The sequence below is a fragment of the Lepisma saccharinum genome, chromosome 3 (assembly GCF_977018435.1).
Source record: "Lepisma saccharinum chromosome 3, izLepSacc3.1, whole genome shotgun sequence".
Lineage (NCBI taxonomy): Eukaryota > Metazoa > Arthropoda > Insecta > Zygentoma > Lepismatidae > Lepisma > Lepisma saccharinum.
The window spans coordinates 4,188,105-4,212,230 of NC_139231.1; the positions used below are offsets into that span (position 1 = coordinate 4,188,105).

The following is a 24,126-nucleotide window of genomic DNA, read 5'->3' on the forward strand; positions in this document are numbered from 1 at the left end:
ATGGGGTGTCCTGTATGGACACATAGGAGTTTTTAACATGATGGTGCCCTTCTACACCATGTGTTGACAGTGCGACATTACCTTAACATAGTTTCGCACACATTGGACTGGGTCCCGCGGATGAATGAAGAAGGCCAAATCTTATTCCACTTGATTTTTAGTTTTGGGGTAACCCAAAAGCTATGGTATACAAGGTAAAAATTCAGAGCATTCTCTATCTTGAAGAATGCACTGAGCAGGCATATTAGCAAATTTCTGCGACTGCTCCATAAAGTGTTTCAGGAGGGGTGATTTTTCCTTCAACTGTACATGCAATACAATGGCAGACACTGAATAAACTCTGCAATTCAAATTTTTACTTCTACTATGAGTCAAGATTAATGGGATACACTGTATAATGGTGGAAGAAAAAACAAATGCAAACTCTACATATTTGACTTCCACTAGCATGCAAAAATCCCCTGAAATGGCAAAATTGGCATGTACGGTAGAAGAATGGTTTGTACACAAACATTACTAGAAATCAAGCAGACTTATTTTGTACTACCAAAATGAAAAAAAATATACTGCTCCTGGACAACATTATGGTAGGCATGTGCCAATTTAAAGCTGTCTATGACCTACTTTCATAAGGAAACAGTGCCCAGGATCTACTAACAAGTGTTTTCTTTACATTGAAATATCAAGGTCAGAGCAAGCTTACACAAAATATTTCAAGTACTGACACTAACACACTTTCAAAATTGCATTCACTTATTCGAGTAATGCAGCCAAAGCAGTCCTGTCCTTTTTGTTCATTCATATTCATATGAGGGTGTGACATACTCAAGTGAAAGAACATAATGACTATTATTAGAATTTTTAATTTACGCATATTGAAAGTTTTTTTTTTTAAGAAAAAATTCGCACACTAAAAATGTGGCACATAATTGGGTTTTAACTTATCAATCATCGTTTCTTGCCAATATCTTTTACAGTGATAATGATGAAAAGGGAAAAGAAAGAGTTCACAATGTACTTAATACTTTTTATAGAGGGAGATGAGAGATTTAAAAAATTTCCCGGAAATTACGATTTTTAAAACATTACCTTCATTATACATTCTTTCTCAAAATGTGCAGACAAAAATTCTATGGTATCAAAGAGTGAACTTATACATTGTGTGTTTTGGTAAATTTCGTGTCTTCAGTTTCCATAGGGGTGATGCTGGAACTGATTTTCTAGAATTCGATTCTATAAGATGGCTACACTGATTACCTTATATAGAACATTTTGGGTGCATTCCGAAAGTCGTAAAAAATGCACAAATCGAACGAAAGTAACTGGCCTCGTGATCTAGTTATTATAGCGACTTTCAGAACGACATTGACTGTGTTTTGTTTGAAATATTTACAAATGGCAGACAATAGAAGGGCTACTTTCTAAGAGGAAATACAATATGCTGCAGATGTCAGTGTTTATAAAATAAAGTACCAAAAGAAAAATAATCAGTAGCTGCATTGAAGTTTGCATTTAAAATAAAACACTCAAATCTACACCATAACGTATATCTCTGTACACCAATTCTTAAGTACAATCTTTAAAGAAAATTCTTAACAATTTTCATCATTAACTTGAATACTTCTGCTAATTTCACTTGCACATGTCATTTCAGACGATTTGCTCTGGCCAAACACCTGCCTGCATGTTGACATTACTACCTACATATGCTATTCATTTAATAATTTTGCTATGAACAAACAAAACTGTAGGATTTGGGCAGATGAAAATCCGCAAGTGATTCTGGACATACCCCTTCATCCTAAGAAAGTGAATGTGTGGTGTGGTTTTTGGGCCAATGGCATGATCGGGCCTTATTTTTTTGAGGACCAACATGGAAATCACGTGACTGTCAATGGGGAGCGATACAGGAATATGGTGGTGCAGTTTTTGAGGCCTAAAATGACAAATCTTGACATTAACAATGTGTTTTTCCAACAGGACGGTGCAACTTGCCACACAGCTCGCTAAACAATGGAATTATTGCAGGAAAAGTTCCCCCGACGAGTTGTCAAGAAAGGGTGATGTGAACTGGCCACCAAGGTCATGTGACCTAATCCCTCTGGATTATTTTCTATGGGGTTATGTCAAATCTAAGGTCTATGAGAATAAGCCACGCACAGTTCGTGACCTGAAACGGAACATAGAACATACCATTGAGGCTATACCGCTCAATATGTGTGCAGATGTACTGGAAAATTGGACATTCAGAATCCATTCCACCCACTGAAGCAGAGGAGGACATTTGAACGACCTATTGTTCAAAACATAATGCCATTGTTTGCTCTTCAAAATAAAAAAAATATATGTCATTATCACTTGTGGTTTTCATTCTATCTAATTTTAAAGATCTGATGTTCAAATTGGTAGACTCTATACTACTACAAAAATACTGCAATACTTTCTGAAAGAACTAGCATAATTTCAATTTTCTCTCCAATTACATTGCAATTTTCACACTTATATACACGTACACTCATCATCCTAACAGTTCAGCACTTTCTGCGGTTTGGAGATGCTTTTAGTCCGTGATTTTTGGTTCAGTGCACGTTTTCCTGAGTTTCTGCAACTAGCAGACAATTTTAACGCAACAAACTTATCTCATGAGCCTATGCTTTTGGTGAAATTGGTTCTCGAATGAAACGCACGAAAAGTGACTTCTGGAACGGCATAATGAACCTCATGAAAGCTCTTATGGAACAGCCAGTTGCCATAACTTGTTTAACGTGTTCAACTTGTGCGACTTTCGGTACATGCCCATTCTATCTAGCAACTTCAAATGACAATGGAAAGACAGTGAGTTTTTCTTGTATGTACGCATTTTAATAACCGTAAACTACAAGAAAATAAGACAGTGAGTGCTTGTAGTAACTTTATATGGTTATGAAATTAAAATAGAGGCATTTAATACAGTATATAATATGGGCAATAAAGACATCAGTGCACCTTGAAAATAATGTCCTCCTTCTGCTTGGATGCATTGTTCGAGGTAATGCAGGAAGGCTTTTATGATGCAGATCCATTTGGATGAAAACTCCAACTGCCACAATCTATGTCTGCATTGGCCAATGGTCTATGGTATACTAATTGCCTGACTCCCAACTCTCCACGGATGTAGTTGTGCCACACATTCACACGTACATTCTGGCAGGGTTGCAAACTCAAATTGGTACATACAATATGTGCCACCCTGCAAGGGGGGACAAACACTGACTACCAAGAGCACCTGCAAAGGGTTACATAGGGGAAATTGATGCAAATAAAACTGCACAATGCTTACTTTTCTTAGTCTCATCAAGTTCATAGCCGTAGCTAGGTGGTGGCGGGAGTCGGCCCTGAACATCTCGATGAAAAATGTTGCAAAAGAAAGAATGCCTGGGCGACTGGCATCCTGTGAAATTACTTATGTAAAGTTTGTAAAAAATTTGACCAAAACATTTTCTTTCTCGCATCGCTCGCAATGTTGTTGTTTTATGTACTGCATTGCAAATTACCAGTGAGAGAAGTAAGTTTTCTCTGCATTGATTTTGTCTTAAATGCATGAACAATTGTTTGGAGGAAAAAGAGCGTGCAGATTTGAGAAACAATTTATATACACACATCAAAAAAAGTTTGGAACCACCCACAGTAACGGGTATTAGAGAAAGAAAATGAAGTATAGGCATCATGAAAAATGAATAGTGTATTTGTGGAAACCTTTGACCACAGTACAGTGAAACGACATGACAATCCCAGTCAAGTGACAGACGAAAAAACAAAGTATGCCATTATGGCGACAATGGAACAAAAAGAGACAGCACATGACCTGATCTCTGCAAAGCACATGGTCCATCTCAGTAGCGAGGAATGCCTCCTCGTACACGTCTCAGGTCATTCACATGTTGTGGCATACCATTGATGAGGCTCTCAATGAACTCTTGGTCTATCGTATCCAACATGTCTTCTGCCGCTCATCAGAGGTCGTTTAGTGTCGAGGGAGGTGGTACACGCTTCCGGACAGCCATTTTCAGCTTGTCCCATACATGCTCAATGGGGTTTATGTCTGGGGAAAATGGGGGCCAGTCCATTCATTGTCGATGAACGCTCCTACAATCTGCACCCTGTGACAATGAGCAAAGTCATCCTGCAACAGCACACGAAAAGGTGCAACAAAACATTCCAAAACACAGTCCTGATATGTGACAGCATTCATAGACCCTTGGACAGCAACCAGTGGTGTGGAATGTCCCATCATGATACCACCCCAAAAACATGACTGAGCCACCTATCTGTTGATGATGCACCACCACATACCTACCTCGAGCAATGCATCCTGACAATCGGCACACATGTATTCGACCATTATCAGGTCGCAAACACAGGCGGCATTCATCAGTAAAGAGAACACTGGACCATCGCTGAATGTCCCAGTCGTGGTGTTGTTGAGCCCACCGATATCGTACACTACGGCATGTCATGGTTAACGGGGGCGCTCTCCAGGGACGTAGTGCATGCAACCGTGCATTATGGAGCCGATTGCGAATGATTTGTGGGGTCACGTGTACACCTGTAGCTCCAAACATGTGATTTCTGAGATCTGCAGCAGTGCGTTCGGGGTTTCTCTGGGCAAGAATTCAGACATAGCGGTCCTGTGATAGGGTGGACGAACGGGGGACGACCACTGCGAGAACGATCGACAACGCCTCCAGTCTCCACATAAAGTTTCCATGTTTTGGACATGGTAGATACACTCACACCCACTCGCTGGGAAACTTGACAATAAGAATAACCTTCCTCCACTAAGGTGACAATTCGAACACGATTGTATTCTGATATCGTTACTGGAGGCATTTTTCTGCCCAGGCAGGTGCGTTTCACTCACTGCAACACAATACATCTTGCCGTACTGGCAGCTCGGAGTGGTTGTGAGTTGCATTATTCCCACCCACGTCGCACGGTGGTGCTGCTATTTCTGTCTGCTCTGCTGGTAACGTCTCGACTGACATCTACCACGAGTCACAAGCCAGGCACCGTTCCATATTTCACTGTTTCACTGGTCAACTGGGGTGTTTCGAAATTTTTTTTTGATGTGTGTAATTTTTGGTTTATCATCAGGTGGGTGAATTGATTATGAAATGTATTTAAATAATATATGTTACACATATTCATTAATTCATTTCATTCATTGTTTTCTGCCTAATTGGCAGGTTTTTCACTGCAATCTCCAGCTTTCCCTGTTCTCTGCCTTACGCTTCGTAATAGCATACGACCCAGTTAATTTAATATCATCCATAAGCTGATATCTCTTTCTTCCACGGACTTTTCTTCCTTCAACCATTCCCTCCAAGGCATCTCTTAGCAGGCAGTTTCTTCTTAGACAGTGTCCTAACCAGTTTCTTTTCCTCTTCTTGATGGTCTCCAGTATAGATCTTTTTTCACCAACTCTTTTCAGTACGGCTTCGTTTCTTACCTTGTCTGTCCATTTTACACGCTCCATTTTTCGCCATGTCCACATTTCAAAAGCTTCGAGTCGTTTCTCTTCATTTCTTCTCAACGTCCAGGTTTCTGCACCATATAGTACTACACTCCACACAAAACATTTCACTAATCTCTTCCTTAGACCTATGTCCATGGGTCCACAAAAAACATTTTTTCTTCTATTGAAAGCTTCTTTTGCTATTGCGATTCTCATTTTCACTTTTTGGTTGCAGCTCATGTCACTGCTTATAGTGCATCCGAGGTACTTGAAGCTATCCACTTGCTGGATTCTTTCACTGTTTGCTCTCACATTAATATTCCTTGGTTTCCATCCTATAACCATTGCCTTTGTCTTCTTTACATTAATCTTCATTCCATACTGCTCACAGCTGCTGTTTAACTCTTCTAACATACTATTTATGGTTATTTCATCCTCAGCGAATAATGCCATGTCATCAGCAAATCTTATGCAGTTTATTCTTCTTCCTCCCAATTTGACACCTCCTGTGCCCTGGAAACAAGTTTTCACTATATCTTCTAAATAGATATTAAACAAAGTAGGCGATAGGCAGCATCCTTGTCGTACTCCTCTTCCAATTTCACAGCCTTCTGTCATTTCGTCTCCTGTTCTCACTTTAACTCGTTGATTCATGTATAAGTTGCTTAGAAGTCTTCTCTCTTTCCAATCTACACCAATTTTCTTCAGAATTTCTGAAAGTTTAACCCAATTCACTCTATCAAAAGCTTTCTCCAGGTCTACAAATACTACAAACACCTCCTTTCCTTTCTCTAAATATCTTTCCCCAATGGTCCTCAGTAAACCAATTGCATCCCTTGTACCTCTTCCTTTCCTGAAACCAAACTGTTCTTCCTCTAACTCGCCACTGACCTTCGAGTATAGGCGTCTGTTCAGAATTCTTAGAAGAATTTTTGCTGAGTGAGATATCAAGCTGATTGTCCTGTACTCAGAACATTTTCTGGCATTGCTTTTCTTCTGCAGAGGTACCAAAACAGTCTCCGTGAAATCTTGTGGCCAATCCCCTTTCTCATAGATTTCATTGCATAAGTGCAGTATCTCTCTTTTTCCATCTCCCAGGCATTTGATAAGTTCAACAGGAATTTCATCAGTGCCCGTTGCTTTCCCATTCCTCATTTCTTTGAGTGCTTGCTCAAATTCTTCATTCAGGATATAGTATCCTTTCTCATCATCAGGCACGTCATCTTCATTTTCTACATTCAGACTGTCTGGGCGATTCTCTTTCTGGTAGAGCTCTTCAACGTACTTTCCCCACACATTCGATATTCCTTTTTTGTCTGTGATTTCACATCCTTCCTCGTCTTCTATCATCCACATTGTTTTCCATTTCTTCTTTTGGAAGCCCATGTATTTAAAATTTTTTTGAATACGTACATAATTTTAAAAATTATACCATGTACATTTTCAGAAGGAACATGAGTTGAGCCAATAAGCAGCCAGTGCTATTGCGCTGTTGCCAAATGAACGGTTAGCGAAAGGGAAAGACAGAATTGGCTGTGTCCAATATTATTATTATTTTTTAAATAATGCATACACAGTATATATGAATACAGTAAAATTATATAGTGAATAAAACATTAACGTGTTTACTGTATATTTTTTATATACAATAAATTTTGCCTTGGTCAGCACTTTAATGTTTTATTAAAATGGAAACAAGGCTCAACAGTGTTACTATATAGTGAATATTTCAACACGGGATTATAATATCACATCACTGCAGCATATAAGAGGTCAAACTGATTCAGATTCGCAATGTTTGAGAACGCCCACAACAATGAAGAGTCATTGTGTATATTGAGAAGAATTTAACATGCATCTTTTTCCGAAGACATAACTCAGCTGTCAACACAGTGGCAACGAAAAAAACAGACGTAAGAAAAATCAAAGGGTCATTATGTGTGTGTTGAGACGTGTTGTTTCCCAGTGTTTCATCAAGAAACGATAACTCTGGCTGTAAGGGCGGAAATTGATGGGACTGGCACAGTCACGTTCAAAATGTCTTATGAAGAATCTTAAAGTGGCGAGTTTCATGAAAACTTCTTCCGCGCAAGAAAAATACAGGACACAGCATTTAACTTGCATGCCGCGGTTTCCTAACTGTACAACGTTGCACTCCTGCCATAGGCTGATCAGCACGGATAGGCTCTGCGTGGCCCTGTCCCACATCGCATCTAAAACCGTACGCCATATAGCAGGTTGCATGTGTATTTTCTTACTTTACGTCACTCCATGTTGCATGTGTGTAAAACATATGTTGTACATGAAGTTATACATTTTGTATGTACAAATAGAGTTATATTCATCATGCATTTTTTGTCTTTCGATACAGTTTGTGTACTTGTTTTCCATTACTAGGTAATGTGAAATTGAACGTTTTGAAAAAAAATATTTCAGATAGTTTGTTCCAACACAAAAGCTTTAGCACAGACTTCTACCCCCTTTTTGCATGATTGACAAGGAAAATAACTTCTTTGATACTACTACTAATAATAATAGTACTAATAATTAGAGCTAGGATTTGTATGTAATTACATATTCTATTCCTTTCTAGATACATACCTTGAACACGAAAATGTCAAAAATGTCAACAAATTATGTAAATGACATTATTTTGCATAAGTTTTGTTACATATTTGCCAGGATATTACATATTTTACATATTTGCTAATTTAATTTACATATATCAACATATTTCGGCAATTTTTTCCTATCTTGATCTTTTTTCCTATATTTTCGATCTATGAAACATGATGAAGAAAATATATATATATCTCATGTGATGTCATATTTTCTAATCAATGAGATGCATAGTGCTTACGGTCTGTCACCTAAAATTTCGCAGTCGAAAGACAGGATTTACAAAAAAAAATAAAAAAATACTGGAACAGTTATTTATCGAAAGATGCTGGAGTTTCTCTCCCCTCCCCTTTCTGGTTAAATATTTTCGTTTCGCCTTTAGGTTTAGGCAAAGTACCTAGAAACTTGGTATTGGTGGACAAGAAAGCTACTTTCCTGTACCAAGAGGGTTACACAATATGTTCCCTTGTACAAAAAAAGCTATGTATTTTTATTCGATTGTTCTTTGTGTAGATGCCTTTTTTTTTTTACAATTTGTTTCGAAAGTTACGAAAAACTCTCGTACGTATTTACATATTCTACAATAATTTGCGATGGGAAAAGTAATTAATAGTTGACAAAATTGGTTTCTTAAATATGTGCACGTTGCTGTGCTTTTTTGAGTTTATAAATTTGATACCAATTTTAATTATAACACATTATGTCTTTAAAATTACATTGAATATGTTCAAATAAAAGAAATATGTAGCAGAATTTTTGAAATTGCTTGGATACTGTATAATTATTAATATTACATATTTTATCAATTATTGATACATATTTATGTACATATACTACATAAAAATCTGGGCTCTACTAATAATAATGTAATTATTATTATTATTGGTATGTTTATCCTGGTACTCCCCCCCCCTCCCAGACAAAAATTTGTGGTTGCGCCTCTGACAATCACAAACACACATGGACAGTACACAACAAAGTCCATAGAGGACTATACTGGCCATGGGTCCAGATGCCAGAGCTTTGGTAGTCTAAAAAATGTGGTCCAGGGTGTACTACATGGAAGGGAGGCTGACATTTGGGTGTTGCATGAACTTCAAATATCTATTACATAATTAAAATCTGAGTATGTCATACCTTCATGCAGGAAAAAAATACTGAAATATCATCTATAGATTTTGGAAAAATGACATTTGAAATGAGGCACTGGAACAGGTGAAATACCAGCCACCTTCGAGGTGTTTTCAGCTGCTGGGATTACTGCTGTCCCAGCCATCTGGTAAAGATCAAATTGAAAATTTGCATGGTACTTAGAAATGAACTTCAAACATTTGGGTTATTCCACAGAATTTCATCACAAGGTGGTTGCTCGACCATTTTTGATTTTCTTCATATTTGGTATGTTGAACCCCTTAGAAAAGAGAAGTCAAAAACAGGTTTCAAATTTTTTTTATCTGTTGTGGTTTTTAAGTTTCAGGGTGTCGAAAATCGCAAAATTGAGCAATTTCACGAAAAATTAGCTTTTGCAAAATATTTAATATCTTCATAACGAATGAAGATATTTTAAAAATTCCAAGTTTATTGGAATCTGCATATCTTGCAGTACTAAAAAAGTTACATGGTTAAGTTTTGTAACAAAAAGCAACCTATGATCAGTGTATCGGAAATATCAGAACAAATTGTGTAAAATTGCTGAGTTTTGGTGTTTTTTTATTATGAAAGGGGGACAGATAACATGTTAATTTTATTTTTATGTTGTAGTAGTATGTTAGTTAATTTACCCTAAAAATAAGCAAGTTGTTAACTGCTCCCCTTTCTGAGATACAAGAGCTTAAATATCGGAAAATTAGCAAAAACCAGCTTCTTGACCCCCCTGTAACTCAAAAGGGGGAGCAGGTAGGATTACCAAATTTTGAAGATGCTTCATATGAGTGAGCATGTTCAAAATCTCAAAATTTGGTGTTGTTATTCAAACTACTTATGGAGATACAGGCATTTTCCTTTATGACATTTCAACGTCAATTCGTTACATTGCTAGAGAAATAAAACTAAAAAAAAATTGTTAAAGTACAAATATTTTTATTTTTTATTCTGCTCTGACACAAAGACAACATATAATACTGATTTCATTAATATTTTAGGTGTTTTTTTTAATCAGCCAGTTCAATAAGCGCTCATACTCTACAACTTGGGGACTTATCTCAATTTAATAAAATAACCATTTTGTTAAACAAAAAAGAAAATGTATAATAGTGTTTTTTTTATTGATGAGTAGGTAGGCTTAGTTGCGCAAATGTACAAAATTGTGATAAGCCATAACTAATGGTAAAAACAATGTATATTTCCTCATTAACAAAGTAGGGGGCTATTATTTCATGGTCTTGCATTTAAGCAACTCTCAATTGCTTCACTCATCTCTGGTTGGATGTTATGTACTCTTCCTGTAGGCGCTGTTACCTCTAATGGTGATAAATCCTTCAAAATGTTTTTTTGATTTTACCCACACATAGTCATCCTTGGATAATTTGAAACTTGTACTTGGACCACAAGGATGAAAAAAGTATACATGGAAGTCCTGTTCATGTTCACATATATCTTTGATGACTCCCAGCCACCACTTTCAATCATAAATACATGCCACATGGCTGCCTATTTTAACAGACTCAAATAATACATTGCAAGCACAGTCTTCCTCAATAGAAATTCTCATATCTTCGAAGTTTGCAGAAAATTATGTCTGACGGACTCTGATAGTGGTCTTATTAACAGGGACAAAACTGTGGAAACCTCGAGTATGCTTTATTGTAGTAGATGAATGAAATCTTTCAGCTAGGAATTCAGCTGTTTCTTCAACCTTTTCTTTAGTAACATATGAATATTTTACCCCTGGTATATTATCTCTGCACAAAGTAAACATTTCTTTTGGTGTTGCAGAAGCTTGCGTTTGTGATATCGGCATCATTTTCCTTTTTAAAATACAGAACAAATGTACGAACTGTAGCCTGAGCATTTACCCAATGGTAAGATTGAATCTCATCCTTAAGGATGAAGGTGAAGTTCTCAGCGAAATCTCCTTGTACTATGCATTCATGTGGTTTAAGGTAACTTTTTCTGTCTTTTATGTACTGTGACCGCCTCTTAGCAATATAATGATGCATTCTAAGTTTCATAATCTTATTTATCCAACATAGACAGTAGCTCACAACGTTCCGTTGTGGTCCACTGTTTGTAGTTAACAGGTGAATCAAGCAGTTCATTGTCAACATCTATGGCTTCACGCAGGTACTGGTGGAACAACTCAGTCCCTGGACAATTAGGACAACCACGAAGCATACAGTCTTCATTCTCTATACTGCATTATCTTGCTATTGCTGCTGTTAATGTGAGTCAATGTGTGATATTATTTCTTAAAAATCCATCCTCTAAGGTGTGAACATTATTTTTAGAATTTTTCCTGTTTCTTATACCAGGAGGCATATGACGAATTGACGTTGAAATGTAATAAAGGAAAATGCCTGTATCTCCATAAGTAGTTTGAATAACAACACCAAATTTTGAGATTTTGAACATGCTCACTCATATGAAGCATCTTCAAAATTTGGTAATCCTACCTGCTCCCCCTTTTGAGTTACAGAGGGGTCAAAAAGCTGGTTTTTGCTAATTTTCCGATATTTAAGCTCTTGTATCTCAGAAAGGGGAGCAGTTAACAACTTGCTTATTTTTAGGGTAAATTAACTAACATACTACTACAACATAAAAATAAAATTAACATGTTATCTGTCCCCCTTTCATAATAAAAAAAAAACCAAAACTCAGCGATTTTACACAATTTGTTCTGATATTTCCGATACACTGATCAAAGGTTGCTTTTTGTTACAAAACTTAACCATGTAACTTTTTTAGTACTGCAAGATATGCAGATTCCAATAAACTTGGAATTTTTAAAATATCTTCATTCGTTATGAAGTATTAAATATTTTGCAAAAGCTGATTTTTCGTGAAATTGCTCAATTTTGCGATTTTCGACACCCTGAAACTTAAAAACCATAACAGATAAAAAAAATTGAAACCTGTTTTTGACTTCTCTTTTCCAAGGGGTTCAACACACCAAATATGAAGAAAATCAAAAATGGTCGAGCAACCATTTTTATTTTTTTGTGATGAAATTCTGTGGAATGACCCATTTTCTTTTCTGGGGGTAAAAGTATTCTAGTCACAACTTTAAAAGAAAAGTCATGAAATACAAAACAACATGTTCTTACCTGGCTTCCATCTTGACTTGGAGTCTTAAAAAGAGCCTTAACACTCTCATTATTGAAGGTTGTGGCTACAAGACCAGCCAGTGGCTTGGTCTGGACCATTTTGACCATTTGGGGTTGCCCTGGAAATAGAAAGACGAAAAAATTCAATCTTTACCATCATTAGGGAACAAATTTACATGTACAGTCATGGACACTTTAGGGTTGTAGCAATCTCATTGACTTCCAATGATATTGTTATAATACAGAAGGGTCAGTTACTACTTAGGTGACAGTAAATAAATTGACCACATCAACATTCTTGTAATTTGCAGATTATGGATGTTTCATGCACAACATCAATAGTTTTACGACAGAAGAATTTTGTAAGAGTGGGGAATATGACAGCAAGGTTGGCGTTCCTTATGGTAAGGGTTCAGAATGTTTAATGAATTTTTCAAACTTTCATGGGAGACAGAATCATTGCAGAATCGTAGAACTTATTGCCACACTAAAATTGAATCTTATTGAAAGTAATTACCACCATTTGGAATTCGGAAAAGTGCAATTTATAGGTGAAAAAATTTAAAAAGTGCTTTATGCAAGCACCCGTGCTTTCCATCGCCAAGGCATTTTTCATTCACAGGAGGAATTTTTTTTGAAGAATTGTGGAAATGACTGGGAAAGTAAATTTGAAGCTTTCTGAAAGTAAATAGCACTGGCATTCTACAGACTACTGCTGACATGAGGCTCGAAGGGGTTTCATGCTTGAGACCAGCACTAACATGATGAGATGTTGAAAGCATTTAGGAAAACTATTGTAATGCTAAGAGCCCTAAACCCAACTCGACTAACCTATGAAACCACTTCGAACTCTACACACGTGACCTAGATAGCAGCAGCAGTCCGTAACCACGATGACAGTAAACAAATGGCTGGTTGCAAGAGAAGAACCATGTAGGAGTATACAGAAGTGAAAAAACATTCTCAAGCAAACATTCAGTAAGTAATCACAAAAACTCCAAAGTATGTCTTAACAGACACAAATAAATATCTAACTATGAAAAAAAAAAATCCTGTGCACCATATCGGAATTAAACAATCGAAACTTTGCCCTTCCCTTTTATATCAGGCACTTTTATATTTTAAATATTTCCACTGCATTTGACATGTTTTGTTGTTTGTTTAGTAAAGTTTGTCCAAAGAAAGTGAGCAAGCCAAGATTAATGGATGCATTAGCATACACTGCCATTTTGCATCCTTCCAACCTTAAATGGAGGGAAAAACCCTAATCTAAAATATAAAACAAGGGGTGTATAAAGACCCCTGAGAAAGAGCACAAAGTCCTAAAGGGACCTGCACAGAACACACACAACATGTTCAAAAGATATACTACCATAGAGACAGTGTAAAATGCCTGTACTTCTCAAAAAGCTGAAAATATTACTTAAAACAATGCAATCATCTTCCAACATGGATGACAAGTAGTTGGGAAGATGAATTGTTTGTCTGAGGTCATTAAAATCTACACTTTGGCAAGAATATGCTGAAAGTCTAAAATAACATTACATACTACACTGTATACTTTGCAATGTATTGCAATGCAATAAACCATGCAAAATTTCCACTTTCTTGCTGTATATGAACTGCCACCCCTAATATTATACTTTCAATTTATGAAACCAAGAATAAATATACAAAAACTTTCATATTTTATTTAGTATGATAGAAATGTTCATTCTTCTATCCTAACTGAAATCTGTTAAAACTGGCCCATTAGTTCAGAGATACTGATCTCTAAAAAAATTAGCATGACATCATATATAAAGATGGCAGCATGTTGGGTAGAATTCTAAATCACATCAATATATGAATGATGTAGGTTCAGTATACACAGTTGGGTTCTTTCATCTAGGGTACAGAGATTTCTTGATTAACATGACCATTAATACCAAAATTAAAACAAAGATTGACTATGAAACCAGACTCTTAATACAGAGTGTCCGAAAAGTCACGCAACCCGGTGTTTACGACCGTATAACGGAATAGCGAAACGGAATGAGAAGAAACGCTTTCTGCCAAGAGAATGCCCTGTATATTGGGAAAATTTAGAGAGACAAACATATGTAAGAACATGCATATTTTAATAACAAATAAGCAAAGTGTTGCCAAAGACGGAAAAAAAATATTTGCAAATCGTGTATATTGATGCACAGAACTCACTGAGGTAAATTATTGCAACATTTCACAATACCAACGAACAATTTGGATGGCCATCTAATGAATTTGACAGAAAAATAACTTTGACGAAGTTTCAAAAACATTGCAGAAGGGAATAAATGGGCTGTTCCAAAAATCGATGTTTTCACAATATTACGCAGGACACTGGCAACACTGTTGCTGTCATGTGTCACTAAGAGATGTGTTTCACCTCAGGCTATCACACTAGGGCACTTTTAAAGACAAAGGAGAAAGTTGGTTATTCTCGAACATATGCAATAAATTACATACACCTTGCAACCCTGAACTGTGGGTATCCCTAAATGCTTCTCTTACGCAAGAATATGACGATGTTCGGATATATTCTTTAACAATAAACACTCTTTCCTGTGTAGAATATGGCATTTTAAAAACACACACACCACCTCAGCACAATCTGGAATGCTGTTCGCTGCAAACAGCAACCACCTAAGGCACAGAAAACATAACAATTGATACACGTTCTTCTGTACCCACATTTCAGGGTTGCAAGGTGTATGTAATTTATTGCATATGTTCGAGAATAACCAACTTTCTCTTTTGTCTTTAAAAGTGCCCTAGTGTGATAGCCTGAGGTGAAACACGTCTGTTAGTGACACGTGACAGCAACAGTGTTGCCAGTGTCCTGCGTAATATTGTGAAAACATCGATTTTTGGAACAGCCCATTTATTCCCTTCTGCAATGTTTTTGAAACTTCGTCAAAGTTATTTTTCTGTCAAATTCATTAGATGGCCATTAAAATTGTTCGTTGGTATTGTGAAATGTTGCAATAATTCACCTCAGTGAATTCTGTGCATCAATATACACGATTTGCAAATATTTTTTTTCCGCCTTTGGCAACACTTTGCTTATTTGTTATTAAAACATGCATGTTCTTACATATGTTTGTCTCTCTAAATTTTCCTAATATACAGGGCATTCTCTTGGAAGAAAGCGTTTCTTCTCATTCCGTTTCGCTATTCCGTTATACGGTCGTAAACACCGGGTTGCGTGACTTTTCGGACACTCTGTAGCAGAAGGGGATGGAAAACAAGAAGACTATAAAGACCATTTAACATATCATTTCTTCCCTTTCATGAATTCTGGGCAATGAACCTGTTATAAAGACTGACTGACTGAATGAAATAAAAATTGTGGGTGCAAAGCACCTTGGGGCATTTGCACCAGTCGTCTAGTCTGTAGGGTGTCTGACTGCTACATGAGACCCCCAGGGTGCATGATCTGAGGTTGGACTTTTTCTTGGCTTGTCCCTGCATAAAGCAGCTCCGCTGCTCACCCAGCTTCTAATCAATGGGTACCTGACATGGGGGGGGGGGATGGAGGCAGAGGTACCCAGAGCATGGTGCTGATCACATCACTCTTAAAAAAAAAAACAGATCGAGAATATGTGGTGCTCTACCACATCATCCCCTAAATGTGCCTGCATGGCACGGTGCTATATGCATGGAGAAATTTACCTTTGCATTACCTCTTGTATCATTACTAAAATAAAAACGTGTCTTCGAAGACTAAAACTAGGTTAAAAGCTCAGGTCCTAAAGGGGCACTAAACACATATAAGGACAAAACAGTACACTAGCTGTAGGTTCAGGTGCCAGAGCCTCACTCTCATGCAGAAATGTTTACCGGGGTGTACTATTTGGAAGTGAGTCCCCCCTCCCACACTTGATTGCTTTTAATGAACGCTATCCCTTGCACCCCTTGCTATAAAGTGTCATGGTTAACAAGGAGGTATGCAAACTGATCTAATGTGGTCTGCAGGTTGTACGATTTATTATTTTCAGCAACTCTCTGCAAAAAGGACATATGTGATGTCTGAAACTATGCTATTCATAACTCTGTACACTGTTAAAATGTTCAACATCATGTATGTGCAGTCATACACAATCATTAACCTTTTAACGCCCAAGCCCTTTTTCAATAGTAAGCCTCGGTTGCCCAAGCCGATTTTGAGCAAAATGCAGAGTTTCAATTAAATGAGTGTAGTTCGGAAGCTAATTGCCCTAGAGAGATGAGTGATATACCGTTGTACGCGGAATGAACCAGAGATTCAGACTATATGAAATTTTTGCAAATTCGGCGTATATGTGGCAGGGGAGGGGGCTAACTCTCAAAACGACCTTGACACAGCGTCTCGATCGAGACGCTTTGGCAATTGAGGGTTACTTTTGGGTATCTCGATCGAGACGCTTGGGCACCTAAAGGTTAACCTATGTTAGTCCAGTAGTTAATATGGGAAAAACATTGTTGGATACACAGGGTTTGAAGGAAAATTCTGAAAGTACTGTTTACACTAAATTCAAAAATGCAATTCTTGCAAATGACTGTTGTGGCATTGAGTCTTAAATGGAATTCTGAGTTCAACAACAACAGCTCCTGTTCTCTCACAGAACAATGCCACAGCTCATTCTACTGTGTGGGTTCCATAACAGTAGAAATTTCAAATTGAAATTCTAGTCAAAAGAATTGGAGTAATAGAGCTTAGGGTTTGTGTGTGTGTTATGAGGGAATAAATAGAAGTTTTGAGTGCTACCTGTTAGTGACATACAATTAAAACACAAAGATTTATGTTTGAAATAATTGGGACAGTCTTTGAAAAAAACTGATGGCAGTATTTCTTTGAATGTTGGCGATCTCTGATGGGAATTTCTGATAATGTCTCTACATCAAGGTGGCTCCGAGGTTCACTCAAACTCAAAGAAAACATGTACTTGGAAGCATGATGCTGTTCACAACAATTTCACAAATGGCCAAGATGTGAGGTGCATTCAAGACAACCACATGGGGGTTCCATTCTCATGTGCAACTTCAATCATATCCATATGTAGGTCAGATTACATTTTTTTACATGCAGTTCTGAGAGTTCCTCCAATCTCTGAAGTCACATATGCAGAGAAATTTTTTGAACAGTAATCGGAGCATTGGTAATTGTGTGACCATAATATTTTAACCAAAAAACGGGACATCTCCAGGTCAGTTTACCCCCTCCTGAAAAATCGGTTTGGCCTAATTGTACAATAATTGTAGTTGTTATTATTAACATATTAAAGTATGAATCACATAAACACAACATGATCTTCCTTTGTGAAAATATATTAATTATTATAATCTCGGCATGGCAAACAGTGTTTCTGGTCCCATCTGATCAACCTTTGACGTTAAGCCTATGCTGAAGTTCAGGAATGCCATCCATATTTACCAGAAGAACCAATCTTCTTGAGAACAGCTTTATTCTTCATCAACCGTTCATAAAACTTCCAAAAAAAAACAAAAAAAAAACCCATATTTCTTTGTTGAGTTTATCAAAATGCAGGTTAATATTGGGACTACAAGTACACTTCTTGGCCATGCTATTCACTGCTCTACAAACAACGGAACACACACAAAACAATACAACCCATGATGCAAGATAATTTAAACAGTCTGTCTGTTCGAATATTCCCGATGACAATGGAACATTTTGATTGTTATGAAGTGCTTGAAACAAAGTCCAACTGTTCTACCACAGTGTTGCAATGACCCTAGTTTATGAATTCCATGAACCTTTATTTTTAATATGAAATGTCTCACCAATTTAGACTGGGTTCTCAAGACAACTCCTAGACTTTTATAAAACGGGACAAATAGTAGGTTTTTAATAATATCGACGGAACATGCCTCTGAAACGAGACCATATTCAACTTCAACTCCAAAAAAGATGGAGCCATACTGCACACCATCATGGATATCAAACATTACGGCATGGAGATTAAGCAAAACAATTTCCATTTACACTGTATAAGCAGGGTGCGAAATTCCCGGTCGCCGTTGTTTCAAATGTGTGTCAAACATGCCCTAACATCTCAATCCAACGTTCGTACATGGTTTTGGAAAGCGAGTCCATTGAAAACCATGTGTCCACTCAATGCCGACACCATCTAATCGGACCTCCGTGTCCCCCATCGGAAGCAAAACCACAACTATAAATATTGGGGTGCAGAACGCACCGACAAAGAAAGGCTAGTTAAGAGTTGTCAAACATCAGACCACCCACTCTCCCCCACTTAAACAGAGCAGGGAGGAGGACATTCTTCCCTGGTTCCTTCGACACCTTTTTTCTTTGTCCCCCCCCCCCCCCCCAAGGGTAGCAAAACCTTCAGTCCAGCCCCTTTCTTCAATACCAGTGTCAGTAACATCTCGATGAACAAAGGACAATTTGATCAAATCTTGATGTTTTCGGCTTTCATTACGTCTATTAATTATAATCATTATTATTATACATATTCAAAATTAAATGCAAAAAATGTAAACCAATATCAAGTTCAACGAAAGATTGTTTTTATAAAGTTCACTTTATGCCCAAAAAGCCTAATAGGGGCTGAACTTACAACTTAAAGTGGGATTCGAACCCCCCCCCCTGGGTAAGGAATTCTGCACCCCTTGATTTCAGAGCGACGTTATCAATACGTCCTGGAGGAGGCCCAGTTTAATGAGATTCCAAAATAGAAAACTTTGGTTTCTCATTGGTTTGATTAATTGATTTGCTTCATTTTACTTTGCTTTTTGGGCCACTTTTGGCTAATTTGCGAAGATCGGGATAAACCACTTTTGGCTAATTTGCGAAGATCGGGATGAGTGGTGATATGATGGAATTGATGAATGGACACTCACGAACATCCATGCCCATGTCAGGATTCGAACCTGGAACCCATAGTGTTGTAGCACGATATGCCTACTACTCTGCCACGTTGCCGGCTGGATTCTCAGTGGGTTAACACTTTTCACTGTGAAGAGTACAGAATATAATCCCCTTGTAAACTGGATTCTTAATTTGATATGCAGTGGAGATGCACTACACGCTGGTTCATATATTAAATTGATTGATATTGATTTGGACTGGACCTACAGTTTAAAGTGGGATCCGAAACACTATGTGCCTCCATCATATCTTATATGAAAAATATATATCATATTTATAACTTAATTTCTGCTTTGCTCAAAATGCTACCTTCCACCGCCCTTCTTGGCGAAATCGTTAGTACAGTGTGCTATGATGCCAGGGTTTCTGGGTTCAGATCCCCCTGGGTGTCCCTTCCTAACTTTCATATTATCACCGCACATCCACATCATCGCGGTTGAATAAAAAAACACTGTGAAAAAGTAATTCATGTATGTTACTTCTTTAAAATGTGTCAGCCACAAATATTTTTAATAACATCGATTTTAAAAATATATTATTATTGTAACGCACTTGTGTTTATTATAAAGCTAAGTAGAATGTAGCGTCAATCTTGTTTATTATCACGGACTTCCGCCTTTTGCAGGTGCTTTTCTTTCAATTTTTTTCCAGAAGGATGTTAAGTAAATTATTCCGCAGGACAGGGCACATTTTTTAAAACAAAAACAATACTATTCCCTTAAAAAAAATGACTGCGCCAATTTAAAGTTATCTTGTTCCAGTGCCAGCCTGCACTGCTCTAAAACACATAGTTCTGTGATTTGAATAAGATTATGTGTGTGGTGTGTGAAATACATACTTTATACATTGATGTTTATTTTCTCTGGGACGGGCATGGGTCCAGGGGCGCTCGCAGGATTTTTCTCAAGGGGCCAGCAGAGCTTCAGTCGAAATTCTTTACAAACCATAAAATTGAAATGAAAATTTGTAAAAACAACATATTAACAGTGTGTAACTAGAATATACATCTCCTAATTGTAAATATCTCCCTCGCATAACCTGACTTTGCTTTTGCTGCCATTAAAAAAAAAAACATTCTATGGTGCCCTCTTTCTTTGCCAGCCTCCTCTCCTATTGTTTGGTACGGGGCCTGTCTTCATCCCTCCCCCATCATGTCGTTGAGCAATGCAGTCACCATAGCCAGAGGAGGGCTGGCTGCTGACACCCGAGAAGTGCAAAAAGATGTAGCAACGTTTTGACTGTCAATGGAGATACGCGCTGAGATTTTGGCAGGTTGAGGGGTGAGGTAAGGTTGCGAAGATGTGGTGAACAGAATATGCATCGTGCACCGTGCGGACTTGAGGGGTAGAGTGGAGCAGACCGTGGCCCAACAGTGACTCCTTGCTTGTGCATGGAAAAAACTCCGTTTTCACTGATGTGAACTGCTCTCGCACGCTTCAGTGTCCAGTCTTTGTTGACCAAAGAATGCGATAAATGCACTCGTGAGCGTTAGTTGACGTTGTAGTAACGTTTGTTCTATTTACCTCGTTCTTTTTGGTTCGGTGGTAGTTGCCTGTGAGTGAAGTGGTTCCAGAGAATTAGTTTTATTTAGTTACTGCTATGGAGAAGAACATACGATCCCTTTTCATTATGGGTGATGTATCAAAATCAGCTAGTAGCAGTGTTCCACTTAGCTCATCTCCCAACAGTGCTAAAAGTGGTAAAAGGAAATGTGATAGAGATTCAGTGTCATTTCCAGTTAAAAGGAAATTTAATAAAGAGTGGTTAAACCATTTTGAGTGGTTGTTGTAGGACGAGGCAACAAATCTTGCAAATATTGTAAACAGGTGCCTACCAGTAACGTTGATAAAAAATGGGTCAATGGGTTTTCTGTACCTTTTAAAAAGGAGTCCTTTTTAAGCATAGTCAGAGTAAAGTCCATAGTGAAAATGTTGCCAGTGGAAAGGCAAAAGAATGCCCGACAGAAACACAGATGGCAAAATGCATTTAAAGGCTTTGTAGATCTGCTGTGTTTGGCAGACAAATTAAGTGTGAGTGTTCTACCTAAGTATGGCAATGAAAAGCAATGCAGAGAATTTATTCACTTCATAGCTGACACTTTGAAGTTAGATCTAGTGGAGAAAATAAAGAAAAGTACATACATCAGCCTTCTGATTGATGGATCCACAGATAGATCATCAGTTGAGCATGCAAATGTGTATGGTCGATATGTGGATGCAAATGATGGTTACATCAAAGAGGACATTTTAGGAGTAATAGAGCTGCCAAACTCTACTTCTGCTGTTTACTTCACTGCCGTAACTGATTATTTAGATAAGGAAATAGGTTCAAATAAATACAGAAACAAGTGTTACATTGTAGGCTTGGGTACTGATGGTGCAGCAAATATGGTCGGGCACAAATCAGGATTGGCTGTGCAAATGAAAGCTATTTGTAATAAAATTATAAATATTCACTGCCTTCCACACCGTTTGCAGTTAGCTGTGTTGGATGCGTGTGGTGAAGTTGAATATCTTAAGAGCATTTGATTAGGAATATTTTTCAGTTTTACCATGGCTCTGCTAAAATACTTCACATCTTGAGAGAAACGGCAGAAGTTATTGGAGACGAAATTCTAAAACTGAGTGATATCCACACTATTAGGTGGTTAGCCAGCAAAGAAAGTGCTGTAAGAGCTCTGTTGCAATCATGGAAAGCTGTTGTGACCCATCTTGAACAGGTGGCCTATGGAAAAGACAATGATGGCGCTAAAGCTAAGGGTTTGCTAAAACGTTTGAAGCAATTTCAATTTGTTAAGCTTCTGTACTTCCTTTTGGATTTCTACAGGAAACTGAACCCTTTAAGCTTGGCACTACAAAATAAGAATCTTTTGATTTCATCTCTGAAAATAAGAATTGAACACTGTATTTCAGTTTTGGTTGACCTGGAATCTAATGTTGGACCAAGCAAACAAGATTTCTTGGATCATGTATCCATTTCAGGGCAGGTCAGGGATGTGCAGCTCACAAACATTCAAAATGGAGAGCAATAGTTTCAGACTGTTAGAGGAAACTTAATTAACAATGCGAAGGTGTACATCACAGAAAGATTGCATCTCTGCATGTTTTCGACACCTTGGGTTGGCCTCGCAAAGAAAATATTCTTCAGTTTGGGATAGAAGAAATAAAGAAGCTCTACATGTACTTGAACCAGAGTTTTTAGAATGAGAAAATGGATGTTCTGTTACCAGAGTGGGCAGAATACAAACTTTGAATTAGACGCTGGAGAAGATTCACAGTGAGGAGTGTTCAGCAAGATTCCCCAATTTGCACCAGATTTTGACAGTTTGTACTGTTCTACTTACAGGAATTCTCTGAAGACTGAGACACTAGATGATTTGCTCCAAGTTTCTGTAAATGGAGACCCCTTGCCAGAGTTTGACCCAGCAGCTGCGATTGATAAGTGGAACTTCAGTGCAGAACGACAGCACTACACAAACATTAATTCCTAAGATATGTTATTTTGGAATGACTGAAGATGACCGGACCCCTCTCCGATTTTCTTCATATTTGGCATACTCACTAATTGAGGCCTCCTAATCACGAATCTGAAGTTAAAAGTTGTCGGAAATGTCTAGAAATTGCAAAATAAGCAAAAATAAGGAGTTTGTTTTCGGAATGGAAACAGTTTATTTTCACTAAATTTTTTGTTCCACAAACAAATATATATATATTCCTGATACTACCACAACACCAAATTTTAACTATGTTTGCCTAACCTAACCACACGTCAATGGTTCGTGGGGATAGAGTCAATGGTTCGCAATTATTTTGCAACTTCTAGATCCTGATACTACCACGACACAAAATTTTAACCATGTTTACCTAACCTAACCACACATCAATGGTTCGCAATTATTTTGCAATTTCTAGACGTTTCCGACAAATTTTAACTTCATATTCCTCATTAGCAGGCCTCAATTAGTAAGTATGCCAAATACGAAGAAAATCGGAGGGGGGTCCGGTCATCTTCAGTGATACCGTTGTTTTTAATAATTGCTCATATTTTTATTATTTATCATTATAAAATAGTGGCGACCAAAGATTTTAAACCGGTGACTGACTTCAAACTTGAAATTTCATGCCCTGGTATAAGCTAAAGGGCAATTCCTTGTTACATAAATGAAATAAATTTTGTTAAAAGTTGTGCAAGTATATCTCTGTGCATGAGAAAAAAAACCCTTGGTAAAAATTTACTATCCTTCGGACACCTCTAATTTTTTGGTTTCGTCAATTTTTGACATTCATACTTACGTATCTGCTTCGCGGAACATTCCTGAAGTTGTATTAACGTTGTTTTGATGAAAGTAAGAGCAATTTTTCACATTACCAGAACGTCTTTCTGGTGGGTGTTTTTCCTTGCCCGAGACAAAATATCGCGAGTGCACCTTCATACATAATTGCGCGTCCGGCTTCTCTTTTGCCAAATTCTTGACATTCGAACTTACGTATCTCCTTCGCGGAACATTCCTGAACGTGTATTGACGTTGTTTTGATGAAAGTAAGAGCAATTTTTCACATTACGACTACTTCTTCCTCCTACCTTTCCGTTTGCCTCACACACAACATGGCGCGCACACCTTCGTAAATAATAACGCGTAGGAATGACGCATCGGCCTACTTTTTTCTCGATTTTCAATTGTTATGCAGTGTTTCAACCTTCGGAACCCAAGAAATGCCCGTCGACAAACTTAATCAGATCTATTTACGAATATTTTTTTCGAAACCAATTTTTCACTATTGAAACCTTTGCGTGGCCCTACTAACCTATCCACGTGCCAATGGTTCGTGGGGGTAGCG

At 37.6% G+C, this 24,126-nt stretch overlaps 1 protein-coding gene across 2 annotated transcripts in view; it reads right to left on the minus strand.

Annotated features, from left to right (window-relative positions):
- Window positions 1-24,126, minus strand: part of Dp (transcription factor Dp) — an 89,296-nt gene that overhangs the window by 63,323 nt on the left and 1,847 nt on the right. For both annotated transcript variants that reach the window (XM_083118293.1, XM_083118292.1), the window contains exon 2: window positions 12,376-12,494. In XM_083118293.1, the coding sequence (XP_082974419.1) occupies window positions 12,376-12,494 (119 nt within the window). The remainder of the gene's footprint in view (window positions 1-12,375; window positions 12,495-24,126) is intronic.